Source organism: Trichosurus vulpecula, chromosome 9, assembly GCF_011100635.1.
Source record: "Trichosurus vulpecula isolate mTriVul1 chromosome 9, mTriVul1.pri, whole genome shotgun sequence".
NCBI lineage: Eukaryota > Metazoa > Chordata > Mammalia > Diprotodontia > Phalangeridae > Trichosurus > Trichosurus vulpecula.
This window is the reverse complement of record NC_050581.1, coordinates 118,179,413-118,193,779: the sequence shown is the minus strand read 5'-3', so window position 1 is coordinate 118,193,779 and position 14,367 is coordinate 118,179,413. Positions and strand designations below refer to the sequence as shown.

The 14,367-nt window shown below is 46.5% G+C and overlaps 2 protein-coding genes across 3 annotated transcripts in view; both read left to right on the top strand.

Moving 5' to 3' along the window:
- Positions 1-3,220, top strand: part of USP4 (ubiquitin specific peptidase 4) — an 80,474-nt gene extending 77,254 nt beyond the window's left edge. Inside the window, exons 21-22 of one of the 2 annotated variants that reach the window (XM_036737834.1) lie at positions 254-342; positions 691-3,220. In XM_036737834.1, coding sequence (XP_036593729.1) covers positions 254-342; positions 691-852 — 251 coding nt within the window. In that variant the 3' untranslated portion in view covers positions 853-3,220. The remainder of the gene's footprint in view (positions 1-253; positions 343-690) is intronic. The other variant, XM_036737835.1, reaches the window with a different exon arrangement.
- A 3,411-nt stretch (positions 3,221-6,631) lies between these two features.
- C9H3orf62 (chromosome 9 C3orf62 homolog) lies at positions 6,632-11,695 on the top strand. Its single transcript, XM_036737321.1, has 3 exons — positions 6,632-7,071; positions 8,556-8,647; positions 11,430-11,695. The coding sequence occupies exons 1-3, from the start codon at positions 6,665-6,667 to the stop codon at positions 11,693-11,695; spliced, it is 765 nt and encodes a 254-aa protein (XP_036593216.1). The 5' UTR covers positions 6,632-6,664.
- Positions 11,696-14,367: the final 2,672 nt, after the last annotated feature.

Below are 14,367 nucleotides of genomic sequence, written 5' to 3'. Positions count from 1 at the left end.
TAATTTCCATAAATCCAGCTTAAACCTTTGGTCATCAAGAGCTTCATTGCTTGATTGTTTACTTGAAGCTAATCTTTGGAGAAACAGATTAGAAAATCAACATTATCTGCATATTACTTCACAGACTCCAGCTTGCTGTGTGTCTTAGTAACAATTAAAATTCAAGGTTTTTGAAAAAGCTTTGTTGTGATTATTAATGTAGCATAGAAACCCTCTTTAGTAATTGCCAACATATTCTTCCCTGACTTGACAGATACTGCATATGCAAAAAACAAACTGAATGGCAAATGGTATTACTTCGATGATAGTAATGTATCTCTGGCCTCTGAGGATCAAATAGTGGTGAGTACTTTTGAGTAGGTTCAAGTTATCAAGTTCCTGCATTCAGCCTTTTTGAATTAAAGCTGGAAAACTTTGGAAACATGGGTGATAGAAAATGAGAAGAAGCTGTAATAAGAAAGTGGGTCCGTGGCTCAGAGCCATTAAATAACAGTATTGAAAGGTCTCTGTACTTGGGACCCTTCACACCCTGAGCAATGACAGCATAGGTTCAAGAAGGTCTGTATGTGTTGTAGATTCTTCAGGCGAGGGTAAAATCCTCTTTAGTTGTTACTGTTCATAACTAGTCAGAAGAGGTTTTCCAGACTTTATTTGATTAAGCCTATCAGATTGACTCTTCTTATTTTGCAGACAAAAGCAGCATACGTGTTGTTTTACCAGCGTCGGGATGATGAATTTTATAAGGCACCCTCACTCCCAGGTTTCCCTGGTCCCTCAGAAGCAGGGAAGAAAGGAAGGCGCTCCCAGGAGGGGCTGGAGGAGGATGATGTGTATAGCATGGATACCAACTGAAACTGCCTGAAGACAGCCACTAGCTTCCAGAGTACCGTTTGACACATCTGGAACATCTCTTGCACTCTAAAAGCTGCCAGATGTACAGACTGCCACATAAGGGAAATTCCCTTTTTATGGAACAGAAGAGAAAAAAAAAGACCCTGTTTGCTCATGAAGGGTTATTGTTGAGAGGCTGAATTATTATTTTTAAATACAAGTTGTGGGAAAGTTCTGTAAACACCTGTAATGCTACAGAGCTGGGGTCAGCTGGGTAAAGGCTAGAAGGCTGGAGAATCCACACATGATTGGGGAATGGGGTGGGGGTGTAGGGGTGGGGGTGGGGGTGAAAAGATGATAAAGCCTTCCATTGGGGGAAGAGAAGATTTCTCCAGGAAAATCTCCAAAGTAGCTCTTCTTGGTGCACTCAGATGATTGTTGGCAGTAGTGAGCCCTCTGTATTGATTAGACTCAATTCTATTCTAGAGTTCTCAGATTTCCACTTTCCCCTTTCTCTTTGCCAGCTGCCATTGTAGCCTCTCCCACAGAAAACTCACCCAGAAGTGAAATTGGGCACTTTTTTGATCTGCCATTCTTATATCTTGACACAGATTTACTTGAAGAATTCCTCCCCTTTCCCTTGAAGAAAACATTCATTTTGATTTTGGATCCCTTTGGTATTTCCAGAATGAAATGACTTGAATGCAACTGCTTTCTCAATAAGTGTAGATTTTAAATGTATTTGAATCTTCTGTCCTCTCCCCTAGCGTGGGACATCTTCTAGATGCTAATGACTACTGTATTCAGTGATGAATTGAAACATTTTGATTCTATATTCAGCTGGATTTTTTATTAGCTGTAGCTAAAAACAATCTCCCCATCTTTAAGGCTGCTGGAGACTTAGTTTTCTTGGTCTTCTTTCCCTGGAGACATTAATTTTGGAAATGTTTCCTCCCTGCTTACCCTTAGGGCCTATAACTGAGAATTCCTTGTCATTTGCATTGCCACTGAAAAGGAACTGTTTGGTAAAAGGAAAAGTTAGTCCTTCCAACCCACTTTCCATTCTGGTTGCATAGTTGGGAGGGATAGGAAAGAAATTTATTTCCCACCTTTGTTCCCTTGCTGACAGATCATTCTATTTTAGAGAGGAGGGGAGGGATTCTCCTCTGATAAATTGCAGATAACCTTTTTTACTCTTAACTTGGTCTTGTTTGGAGCACCCTTTTCCTTTTCTGGTCACCTTTCCCTGATCTCCGAATTTCAGGCCTGCTATTTGGTGTCAGTGTTGTGATATTCATTGGCTTCAGCTGGTTTCCCCAATTAGCAGAGGTTGCCAGAAAGCAGTGCCTGTGGACCCCATTTTATTTCTGCCTCTTGGTAGCAAAGACATCATTTAATTTATAGAACACAGACTCCTGTTTCCATGTTTTTAAATGCATATGCCAAAGGTGTTTTCTTTTACTAACAAAAACCTGTCAGCATTCTTGAAATTCACCCCAATTCAGTGTGCTATCTCCTAGATTCCTCTCCATTTTAAAAAAAATGCCCTAACCCAATGCCACTGCCTTTCTCTTGTGCCTAGGACTGCCTATCTTGGCTTTTGCCTACTGACATCACTAGTTCTGTCCCTGGCCCTCAGATCAGGAGCTGGTCCCCTGGATGCAAACTATATAAAGAGTTTTCTGCTGTTGTAGAGGAAGAGGAATGTGGACCAACCCCGATCCTAGCTGTTAGATCTCTAGGGTCTGCTCTCTGACCTCTGCGCTTAATCCCAGAGCTGCCGTACCCTCGGTACTTTGCCACTTCCCACCTGCTGAATGGAAGGTGGTGCGTTCCTGGCAAGCTGGGATTGGATCCCAGGTGGCCAGGAACCTTCCCTGTCCCAGTGCCCAGCAGCGTTTTGCCCAAGGCCTTGTCTCCAACCCTTCACTATTTCAAAGCACTGAAATTGTAGTTTGTTTAGCTCTCGATTGCTTTTGGTGTATTGCTTTGTAGACTATCCCCGTGTTGAGGGCTGGGCGGCCCCCGCCTGGGTCCCATGGCACGCCGACCCTGCCCTTCCACCCGCGTGCCCCGCAGCCTCGGCCAGGTCCGAAACACGCCTCTACTGACCCTGGGCCATTTGATTGTAAGGGAGATGCCCCTTTGCCTGTTTTCTTCCTTTGAGACTGGCAGTGTGATCATGCCACGGTGATGAAACCACGGGTTTTCTCCTCAGGGCCCTGCATCCTAATGGGACACAATGTAGCCAAGGGGAGCGGCGGGAGCCCTTCCCTTCCTGCCTCGGCTTGGCCAGGGTCTTTGGCAGCTCGAGACCCATTCCGAACCAGGCTGCCCGCCTACAACACCGGGTTTTTATGCTAGAATAAAAGCGAATGGTTTGCACTAAGCTGGCGTGGCGTCCTGTCCTGGGACCTGGGGGGGGGGAGGGGGCGGGAGGGAGCCTAGTCTGCGAGCGCCCTCGCACGCGCACAAGAGCAGCGCGCGTGCACGGCGGCCGTTGCAGTCGGGGGAGCGCGCGGGCTGCCCGGGCTGGGCGGGGGCGTGCGGGTGAGTGCGGGGGAGGGGAACAGCTGCGGCGACAATTGAGGCTCCAGAGACCCGACCCTGGGGCCGCGGTGGGGGAGGCTTCAGAAGAGCCAGGCTCAGCCTTCCGAGGTCTCAGAGCCTGAGGCGGGAACTGTGGGTCTCCACCCCTCCCCCACAGCTGTCAGGGAGGGGTCACCTTCTCCCTCCTCCCCTCCCGCTCTGCTGCCCCTGAGGGGCCCTCCCGGTACGGGAAGGGGGCGCAAACAGGCCGGGAGCTAGGTCAGGGCGGGCTCCGTACCGAGTGGAGGCGAGGGCCGCCCTCAGCCAGACTCCGTGGGTGCGGGGCCGAGCGGGGAGGGGGAGTCCCTAGACCCCGGGCTCGGTGACTTTAGGAAGCCTCGGCCGCCCGAAGCTGAACGTGGTCTTGAGGCACCTCCAGCGAGGCCTGTGAGGAGGGGTCCCTCCCTAGGCCCTGGGGAGGAGGGGCGAGCTCCCTGAGTCTTGGGCTCCTGCTGTGGCGTGGGGCGGGGTCGGGGGGGGGGGGGCTCCGAATCGTCTGCCTGGAGACGACCTTAGGCCTCCCCCGAGCCTCTCCCCCACCCCTCCATCCGGTTAGAGATTCAGGTGCACCCACGGTGATGAATGAAGCACTCGCCGTGCATGTGACGGGTTTGCCTGGGTCTCCCCATTAGTCTGTGAGCTCCTCGAGAGCCGAGCCTGTGGGCCTGCCTTTGAATCCCCGGCGATCAGCACCGCGCCCAGCCCCCCCCAGCCCCCAGGCGGCCTAAATGCTAGTTAGTGACTGCTGGGTGATGAGGTCCTGCCCTCGAGGCGTCTACAATCTGACGGAGAAGAAGCCTAGGCTGATGGCTGAGAGGAGCTAAAAGGCGCCATGTGAAAAGGCTCTCTCCGCTGAGGCTGAGAAATCTGGGGAGAGGTCTCTCACGGGGCAGTCTGGGAAAGCTTTACGCAAAGGGCTTAAAAAGCTTACAGAAACGGCGGGGAGGAGGTAGAATGCATTCCAGACCTGGGTAAAAAGCGTGAGCAGAGGTTTACAGAGTGCCTTCCTAAGGCAAGGCGAGAAGGGCATAGACTAGGCCAGTTTGGCTGGGTTCTAGAACTGATGTAATATAATCTAAAGGCTGCAGAAGTAGGTTAGGTTAGCGCCAGATTTTGAAAGACCCTGTATGCCAAAACCAGGAGTTCAATGAGCCGCTAGAATGGAGAAGGAAAAGACTGGTTGCAGTAAGCACCAGGGCCTGACTTAGGGTAGATGCAATAAGAGTGAAGAGAAGGGACAAGGGGAAGCAAGATAGAGGTAGAAATGACAGGTCTTGCTTGCCAGCCGATGAGCTGGAGATGGGTATGGGGGTGGCACCGCTTGTTAGGACTATGATGAGGTCACTTATTCAGGTAGAAGTAGGGTGAGATGGCATCTGAGATCTCTACCATGTCTGAGATTGTGCGGCTCCAAGGTTCTGAGTCAGTAATGGAGAACTGCAGAAAAGGAGAAGTTAAAGGGAGTGGGAGGCTCAAGGGAAAGAAGACTACGCAGGGCAGAAACCTATTTATATGAAAAGGTGTTTTTGGCCCCTGGGTTTTTTCCTTCAAAAAATGTTTGAGAATTCTAATCCTAAATTAAACACATATACACACACACACACCCTTTAATAATGGATGTCGGATCTGTTACAGCATCTGAACCTTGGCGGGGTTCATGGGGCATTGTATCTGATGGATATAAGTTTCTGTGATAGGAATGCTAGAAGGGATGATCGTGTTATGCCCAGGGCCCAGCAGCGCTGTTTGTCGGTGACTGGAAGTAGAAGCGGTAGGATTTCAGAGGCATGCTGCAGATGAATTTCATTTGTTGTAGAGCAGAGAATCATTTCTTTGGTCTAAGGAAGGCTTTGTCTTCTATTTTATTAAAAACTTTCCTGGGGAAGTACACATTTGGAGCCTCCTCAGGAACCAACTCCGTGTACTTGGGTTCGAATGGGCACTGGAGAGCTATGGTAAAGAAACCAGGGAGGAAAAGCATAGCTAATCGTTAGCATTTATATAGCACTTCAAGGATTGCAAAGTGCTGTACAAATATTAACTCATTCTATCCTCACAGCGACCGTGGGAGATGGGTGCTATTATCACCTCCATTTTACAGATGAAGAAAGGCCAGACAGCTTAAGTGACTTGCCCAGAGTAACACAGCCAAGTATCCTGAGGCTGGATTTGAACTCAGAACATCCTGGCTTCAGGTCCAGCACTTCATTCTTTGGAGGAAGAATCCTTTAAGGATTGCATTTTCAAGAGATTTCGTTATGCCTGTCCCTGTCTTTCCAGTGTTCCATTCCTGAAAGTCCTTTCTTTCAACTAGTTGTGGATTCTGGTCAGAATAAGAACTCACATTCATTTGTTTAAGTCTACATGTTGTGTTTACAGATTAACACAGTCTTTTAATATTTCAAGGATGTATTATAACATTTTGTAAATGAGAAAACTTGAGGATCTGAGGGGGTTGATGATTTGCCCATGATCACATAGCTAGTAAATATTTGGAGCAGTAAGTATTTGAAAGTGTGGTATGGGGGAAAGAAGATAGAGTTTGGAGTCAGGGGACCCAGTTTCAAATCCCAGCCCTGCCACTTGTTACTTTTATGAACTGTACAAGTTCATAGCCTCATAGATCCTTCACTCCATCATCTATAAAATAAGCTTAATTAGATGGTCCATCAGAGCCCCTACATCTCTGACTCTATGAACAGGTCTTCTGACTTCATGGCCCATTAGTACAGGCTCCATATTGTAAGCAAATTCTACCTTGTTAGCTGACAACTAAGGAGTAAAGATGTTGGGTTCTCAGAGTACCAGAAGGAATAAAAAAAAAATTCTTCAAGACCTCAAGCAGAGGAAAGAGTGTTGATTTTGGAGTAAGAGGGCCTGGGTTCCAGTTCTGACTCTACTACTTAGAACCTATGGGACTTGTATAAGTCACTCAACTTTGATGGGCCTTAACCGGGTTTATTCATTTTAAGTGTCAGGTAGTAGAGCCCTTGGCTCAGTGCAAAGAAGTTTTGGGGTAGGTAGACCTTCCTGGTGCCATTAAAATCATAACCACAGGCCTGTGGGGGCAGCATATAGTGAGTGTTTAGTGAAGCCCAGGTAAATGGATGAAAAAAAAAAAACATTACAGGAGAGAGGCAAGGAGGGTAATTGGTACTGTTCTTGATAAGTGTCTCTTGCCATTTTATGTATTCTCACGTTTCTCATACACTGTATAACAGAACCATGGCCATTTTTAGGTGAAATGTCTGAAAAGCTAAGAAGATGCAGAAAGGAGCTGACAGCAGCCATTGACCGTGCATTTGAAGGCATCAGTCATTCTCAAGAGTGCCCAAGTCAGCAAAAGCCAGACTTGGACACCTCGCCTTCTTCCTTCTCTATTCAGATGAATAAACTTCTTTGCAGGAGATATCCTTCCACCACTTCCTATGTTGGTCAGTTTGCTCCTGTTTCCTGTGCTCCTGAAAATGAGAACCCTGTCTTTGTACCAAACCATATCCCAGTAAATATGAAGCCACATACTTTATGCCCAAAAAGAAAACCTTTGACCAGCAAGGAAAATGTGTTGATACATTCCTCGATTTTTGTACCTGAAAGGCAGTTTCTGAGAGCCACTGGAGATGGGGAAAGTTGGAGAAAAGAAAGTTTAAGGTGATTTTTAATTTGGCATTTTAACTATTACATTCTAAGATGTTTCTTATTTCTGGAAGAAAGGGTTTATGGGTGTTGTGGCAATGTCTGTAACTCCAGCTATCAGGGAGACTGAGGCTGGCAGATCTCTTGAGCTTAAGAATTCTGATTTGCAGGTGCTGATCAGGTGTCCACACTAAATTTAGCATTAATCTGGTGGACTCCCAGAAGTGGGGTGGGGAGGGGACAAACCAGAGCAGGTCAAAGCTCCTGTGCCAATCCGTATTGGGATTGGACCATGAGCACCCCCCTGCACTTTTAGCCTGGTTGAGATGGGGAGACCTATTCTTAAAGGAAAAAAAGTCCAAGAGTTTGTAACTGACAGTATTACTTTCAAAAAACACAAAGTTAATGTCTTATAGAGGGCCTCAGGCAATAAGAATAAGATGCAGTGAAGCCATTGATCAGGCCTAAAGGCAAAGGCTGGAAAATATGCAGATATAATAAGACCATAGGATTTAGTGTTGGAAAAGGTATTCTATATCATCTACTCTTACCCCTATAGACTAGTCAAGAAAAACATAATTAAAGCTTCCCAAATCTGGCCCTGCTAATTTAATAGTGTGTAAGCTCTTGAAGGGCAAAGGTTATTTCATTGTTTTGCCTTTGTACCCCCGGCCTAGCCCAGGGCCTTGCACGTAGCAGGCGATTAATAAATATTTGTTGAATTGAGCTTGCTGTTCAAGAATCCTAGAAATTGACCTGCCTTGAAAGTCTGAATGCAAAGAGGGGTAGTAAGTATCCGAAACCTCTGATTTTTCATGCCACAGAAACAAAAAGGTTAGAAAGTACCTGCACACAACTTATTTTTCTCCCAAACCTACTGTATCCATATTGTTCTTCATAGCATAAAAAACACCTCAAGCTTTCTTCCTCGTCTTCGAGCTCCTTGTTCCTCTTGGTCTCAATGTTTCTCAAAGCATTTCTCAAGGTTTCCTCTGCACCTGTCTTTGTTCCTGCTAGGCCCCTAGTCACTCTGCCCTGTCTCCCCCACTCACACCTGTGCTCCTGCACAGTCTCTTCATCCCTAATTCCCAACTGAATTGCCATCGTCGATTGTTCCCCTATTGTCTTCTCTTCTTTGCCAAAACAAAACCTGGTTCTTGGTACCCTCGGGACCTGAAAGATTTGATGCACTGTTCTCAATGCCCACGTGAGCCATCTCACTGCCAGGATTGTTATGAATCAGGACAAGTATTAGGATTAATAAATTCATTATCAGTACTAGCCCAACACCTATGACACACTGGCTTTTGTTATACTTTCCCTTTTATTTATTTACCAAGACTTCTTTTATTCTATTCAGACTATCACTGACAATTTAAGATCACCAGAAGTTTGGCCTCATCACCCTACTTGATAGCTCTGGTTTCCCCCCTCAGTACATTATTGAAAGAAAGCTAAACTATCACCATTTTTTGCCCTCCCCTTCTGGGGAAACATAGGAAAGATGTGGATAGATATTTGAAGGTTGAAGCCAACGTTCCTCTCAACAATTCCAACCAAGAAATCACAAAGGATCTACTTGATATGATTGGTGAGTACTCCTTGACGTCCAGAGAGGATGGCAGTCTGTCTGGCTCTCAGGAGTAAAGTGGGACAATCAAGAAGGTCGATATTAGGGTTTCTAATCTGAAGATTGTTAATAGTTGTAGACTGAAAAGAATAAGACGCAGTGAAGCCATTGATCAGGCCACCAGAAGCCTTGTCCTCTGGGAACAGCAGAAGTGTGACCTGAAAAATGAAAGATCCTGGGTGGGTTCTTGAGGTGGGGCAGATGATATGGCCACCAATTTCTGACATCTAGAATATAAAAGGAAGAGTGTGATGAGTGTAGTAAGAGAGGTAGGGGCCATGGTATAGGAGGGGAAAAAGAGTACCTGGTCGGAGAAGTCCCTGAAGGGGCTGACTATTGAAGGATGGATAGCATTCCAACAGGTAGAGATGGGGGAAGGACATTCTAGACATAAGTGACAGCATGAACAAAGATACAGAGGTAGGAGAAGTGTTAGGTCCTATTCCAAAAATGTGAAGGGGAGGGGCAGCTAGGTGGCACAATGAGCAGAGCGCCAGCCCTGGAGTCAGGAGGACCTGAGTTCAAATGGGACCTCAGACACTTGAAGCATGTACTAGCTGTGTGACCTTGGGCAAGTCACTTAACCCCCGTTGCCCTGCCAAAAAACAAAAATGTGAAGGGGAGAGTAGGAGATGGATTCCAAGGCTGGAAAGATGGGACAGGGAGAATTGTGAAGAGGCCCTAGTGCCAGGCTCATAATTTGGCCTTATTATATTGTAGACAGTGGGAAATCACTGATTAATACTTGTTGACTAACTGACTTAACTGGCTGATGGTTTTTAATGAAGAAAGTGATATGATCAGAGCTGTGCTATCAGAAGGCTGCTGGTAGCACATGCAGTATAGATTAAAGGAGACAGAACTTTTTGCTTAAAAAAAAAAAGGTTGATAAATAAGGAGATTGCAAATAATTGGTCTCAGATGGTCTGTCCTGTGTTTCTCCTTTCACAAAAAGTACAACAGACCAATGTGTTCTCAGAACTTCATAGCACTTAATGACTTCATTTGGTTCTAGTATGCAAAATCTTTCTTATCTCAATACTTATTATGCTTTATGTCCTCAACATGGGGATAACCAGTAACATGACTTAGGATCATAGGATTTAAAGCTAAAAGGGACTTTCAAGATCCTTTTACAGATGAGGAAGTCAGCCTCAAAGTTACACCAGTAGTCAAGTGACAGAGTTGGAGATCAAACTCGGTTCTTTGGCTCCAAATTTGATGTTCTTTCTCCTACTGTCCTACAATCTAGCAGATTGGCTAATTAGTGAGAGTATTGAAACAGATCACAGCTAGCTTTAATCAGAGATGGATAAGGAAGCTTCTTTCTCTTCCCTCTCCTACTCTCACCTCCAGGCCCACAGTCTCTCCTCCATCCCGGGCCTGAAGTGATTCTTCTGGGTCAAAGGATTGTAGAGCTGGAGACGGAAGAGATCTTTCAGGACATCTAGTCCAATCCCTTCTCCCATTTTCCAGTTGGGGAACTGAAGCACTGAGGCTCAGAGACATTGCATGACCTGATGAAGGTCACTGAGTTGGTAAATGGCAGCACTCACATCTGAATCCAGATCCAAATGTAGCCGTCTTTCTGTTGGACCCTATTAACAAACCATGAAGGCGATCATTTGGAAAAGGAGGGTGACGCATGATGCTTTGAAGTAGTCTATCCCAGCCTCTCTTAGGAGACTGTGGTGTAATGGAAAGACCACTTAAGAGTCTACATGGCGTAGTGCTTGGGAGATACAAGATCTGGCTTCAAATCCCACCTTTTCTATTTATTGGAAAGACTAGGGATAGTGCAGAGGAAAGAGGACTGGAGAGAGAGTGAAAGAATTGGGTTTGAATCCTGGGTCTCATACTTAGTACCAGTAGAATTCAGCAACCGTTAAGTACTTAACTTTGTACAAGGCACTGTGATACGGATACAAATTAAAAATAATAATACTACAAATAAACTCTCCAGAATTTAGTTTCCTTGTCTATAGGAATAAGGGGGTTAGATGGTCTCTAAGACCCCTACCAACTCACATCTCAGTTTCCTTATTGTGAAATGAGGCAATTGGATTAGATCAGTGTTTCTCAAGGGGTCTGCTACCACCTGGGCATGGGATTGCCAGTGTAAGCCCCATACAGTTCTATGAGAACCACTGCACTAGATAAAATAAGGATCCTTCTAACTCTGAATCCTGAATCCTGCAACCCTAGAAAAGCGCTGAGGCAGGGGGTTTGGGAGTTTTGTGGAGGCCCTACCCTGGGAAAGAAGGCTGGGTGAAGTGTTGGGAGAGAGGACTGGAGAAGGGGACAGAAAGAAGCCAGAAACAAAATGGAGATAGACTTCACCCAGGTCATGATTCTGCCCAGTGTTTTTCCTGGACCAGTCTACTCTGTCCTTCCAGTTCACAAACAAATGGCTGCCCTTTTTTCTCAAACGTAGAGTGTTCAGTTAATATAAGTCCATGAAAATGGGCCACACTGATTCTCAGAGATGTCAGTGACTCTAAATAGCCTCACTTGGGCCTTTTTCGTGCCAAGCAGAGGTCTCACTTCACTTTGGCACTAACTTTGATAGCTACAGAATTTGAGTTAAAGATCTGGGGCGAGGGGCCTGGGGCGAGGATGGCCTGGTATGTTTCACCATCCCAGTAGATCGTCAAAACCATGCAGAACTCTTAATTCTCAGTGAAAAATTTCTAAATGCCTATTGTACACATGTGAATACAGATTTTTTTTTTTTATTTTTAAGACCATACGAGCATCCGAACTATTGAAGAATTGGCTGGAAAGCTAGAATTTGAAAATGAGTTAAACCGGGTTTGCAGTCGCTCAGAAGATTCCCCCTTTAAAGAGGAAGTCCTGGCTCTCTTCATGGATGAGAGCCCACACAAGGCCACAGAAGCAGAAGCAAGTTGCCTAAAGCCAACTTTTGATGACCAGAATATCATAGAAACTGTCTTGGATTTGGAAGAGGACTATAATTTGATGACCTCTTTTAAATACCATATTAAGTAAGAGTAGTTCATTTTAGCTTTAGTTTTTTCCCTTGGTTTTTTGTGGTAGTCAGTACTAGCTGGGAAAGTGGTTGCTCAGGAATGTACAAGGGTCTCTGACAATCAGCTCCTTAAAAGAATGTCCCAGACTCTGTCATGTGGGTTCCTGCACCTTTTCTTTCCCAGATCTTGCCATCTCTATCCTTGTTCTACCCAAGTTTAGTTTTTATATTTCTTTTTCAGTAGTGTTTTCCTTACTTTCCTCAACACCTTAAATCTGTTTGCTAATTGATTATAAATATAGCCAGTGCCCAAGGGCCTGTGAGCTAGTGGTCTCCTAGTATGCTGCATCCCTAGCAAGCTTGGTGCCCATTTAGGATCATAACATTTAGAGCTGAAAGAGACTTGAGACATTAGTCTAACCTCATTTAGAGTTGAGGAAACTGATGCCCTGCCTTCCTCAGATATCAGCTCCCTGACAAGAAAGCTCAGCCGTAGTCTGAGGCTTAGCATTATCTTCCCAGTGGTGATGTATCCACTTTTCTGGACCTAGAGAGGAGGGCGCCCCACCCAAAGGGCACGGAGGTCTCAGAACAGGAAGTGGAGCAATGATCCTGCTTCCTTAGGTGGGGAGGAAACCCCCTAGTCTAGAGTGTGCACAGACAGGACAGTGACTGAGAGAACCTTTCCTGAGAACAGCCCTGTCAGTAAGAGCCTGGCTGGGCAACCGGCTCCTAAACCCATCCCCTCTGTGCCTGTCTCTGGGTTTTGCTGAATCCTGTCCTGGCTCTTTGGGGGAAGGGAAAGGAAATTGCCCAGGACCCACATACCATCCCCCACCCCCACTCCCACACCCATAGACTGTTAGAATCATAGCATGCAGAGCTGGAAGAGTGCTAATTAAAACCCAAGATGTCAGGTGACTTGCCCAAGGTCACAGAGGTACCAAGTAGGACTGAATGTGAGCCCAAAGCCACCTCCTTTATTCCATCCTTCCACTATTCCTAGACCTAGGCCTTCCCCATCAGGGCCCCTGTCCTGGCAGCATGCTTCCCTCGGTGCCCAAATTCCCACTAGGCCATCTCTCCTGTGTGCAAAAGGAGACAGCCCTTAAGAATAAAAGGATTGCCAAGCAACCAGGGTGGGTTTTCTGAGGCTAAAATTTGGATGTTGGGCTGGTTGCTTCATCACTTTCTTTCACCACCTGGGAGCAAGAACAGAGAAAAGTGAGTGGGTAGCAGTGACCCAGGGTAGGATGGTCACACTGGGAGGCCAGGATGGGAAGGGATTCCTGGGCAGCATCAGAAATGGCTGACTACAGGGTCCAAATTCATTATGTACCCAGCATAGGTAGGGCACTGCCATTGCACTGGGGAGTACAATGATGAAAAATGCATGTTTGCCCTAGGGTAGCTTGCAACTTCCTAAGGGGATATATGACATGCTCAGGAAGTAAGGGAAATGAGGCGCTGCCTCTGGAGGAGTTAAGGGGACATGCCGACGTGCACACGGTGTGTATCCAGACATGCCTGAGGACGGAGGGATGTATGCCTCATTAACAGACTGCTTACACCACCTGGGGTAATCCGCTTTACAGGCCCATGAATGTTGGTGTGTGGGAGGGAATGAGATTGGCGGTGGCTCCAATGAGGGGAGTGCCCAGCCTAGACAGAAGGTCACAGCACAGTTGTCTGTGGTCCAGAGGTCTGAGGCAGGGCTAATGGGGAGTTGACATACTGGAGCTCAGGAATGTTGAAAAGTGAAAGCTTGTTGTGCAGGGAAAGGAGGGAGGGGTGGGGGCAACGTAAGGAGGGGATGGTGTAAGGACAGCAGTTAGGACCTGAGACAGACAGGTAGATCGGCAGATGTCTCTTAGGAACCGGCAGACATGCTGGGGGTGGCAGAGAAGGATGTCAGGAAATCTAAAGGCAAAGTGTCTAAAGCAAGCTCAACATTCCCTTGTCCCAGGCTTACAGATAGAAAGCCTTTGCCTTTAGTTGGTGCTAGGCTCCTCCCCTGACCTACAGACGGCCTGTGTTCAGGCTAGTGCTCCTCCCACCCTCTCCCAGGAAAGAGCAAGGAAGAGCAAATCGCTGCCTTGTCACTCTGGTGGTGAAAAAGGGAGTAGACAGGACCAGCGGGAGATGGACAGGGGCTGGATCTGAATTCAAGACATGGAAATGGGAGTGTCAGGCTTTTCAGAGGGGCCTTTCCTCTTCCCTCAAGCTGGCCTTCTGCACCCAAGGCAGGAGGCATTGGGTGGAGTATACTTACAAAACTTATAACTAGGAATAGAAATGCCCAGAGGGTCTGTCCCACAGACAGGCTAGAAAGCCCTCCAGATTCACTGGGTGCTCCCAATCCATGGCCAGGCCTACGCTCCATGTGTAGCTCCCACCCACACCCCCACAAAACAGATTTACAGAAGGGTGTTTATTTGGATAAATAGATCAAAACTGCGAATTCCTCTGGGAAGAAAATAAATGATAAATTCAGATAGTCACATATGTCCTGGGAAATAGCACTTGGGAATTTCCCCTCTGGGAATCTATATCAAAGAATAGTGGTACCTCTGAGTTCAACAGCATCAGAGCCAGTGATTCCCCTCATTCCCTGAGGATCCACCATTAACACCTGACATCTGTAGCAACTTTAAAGCTTACCTTGTGAAGTGGGTAAGGCAAGGGAACGTTT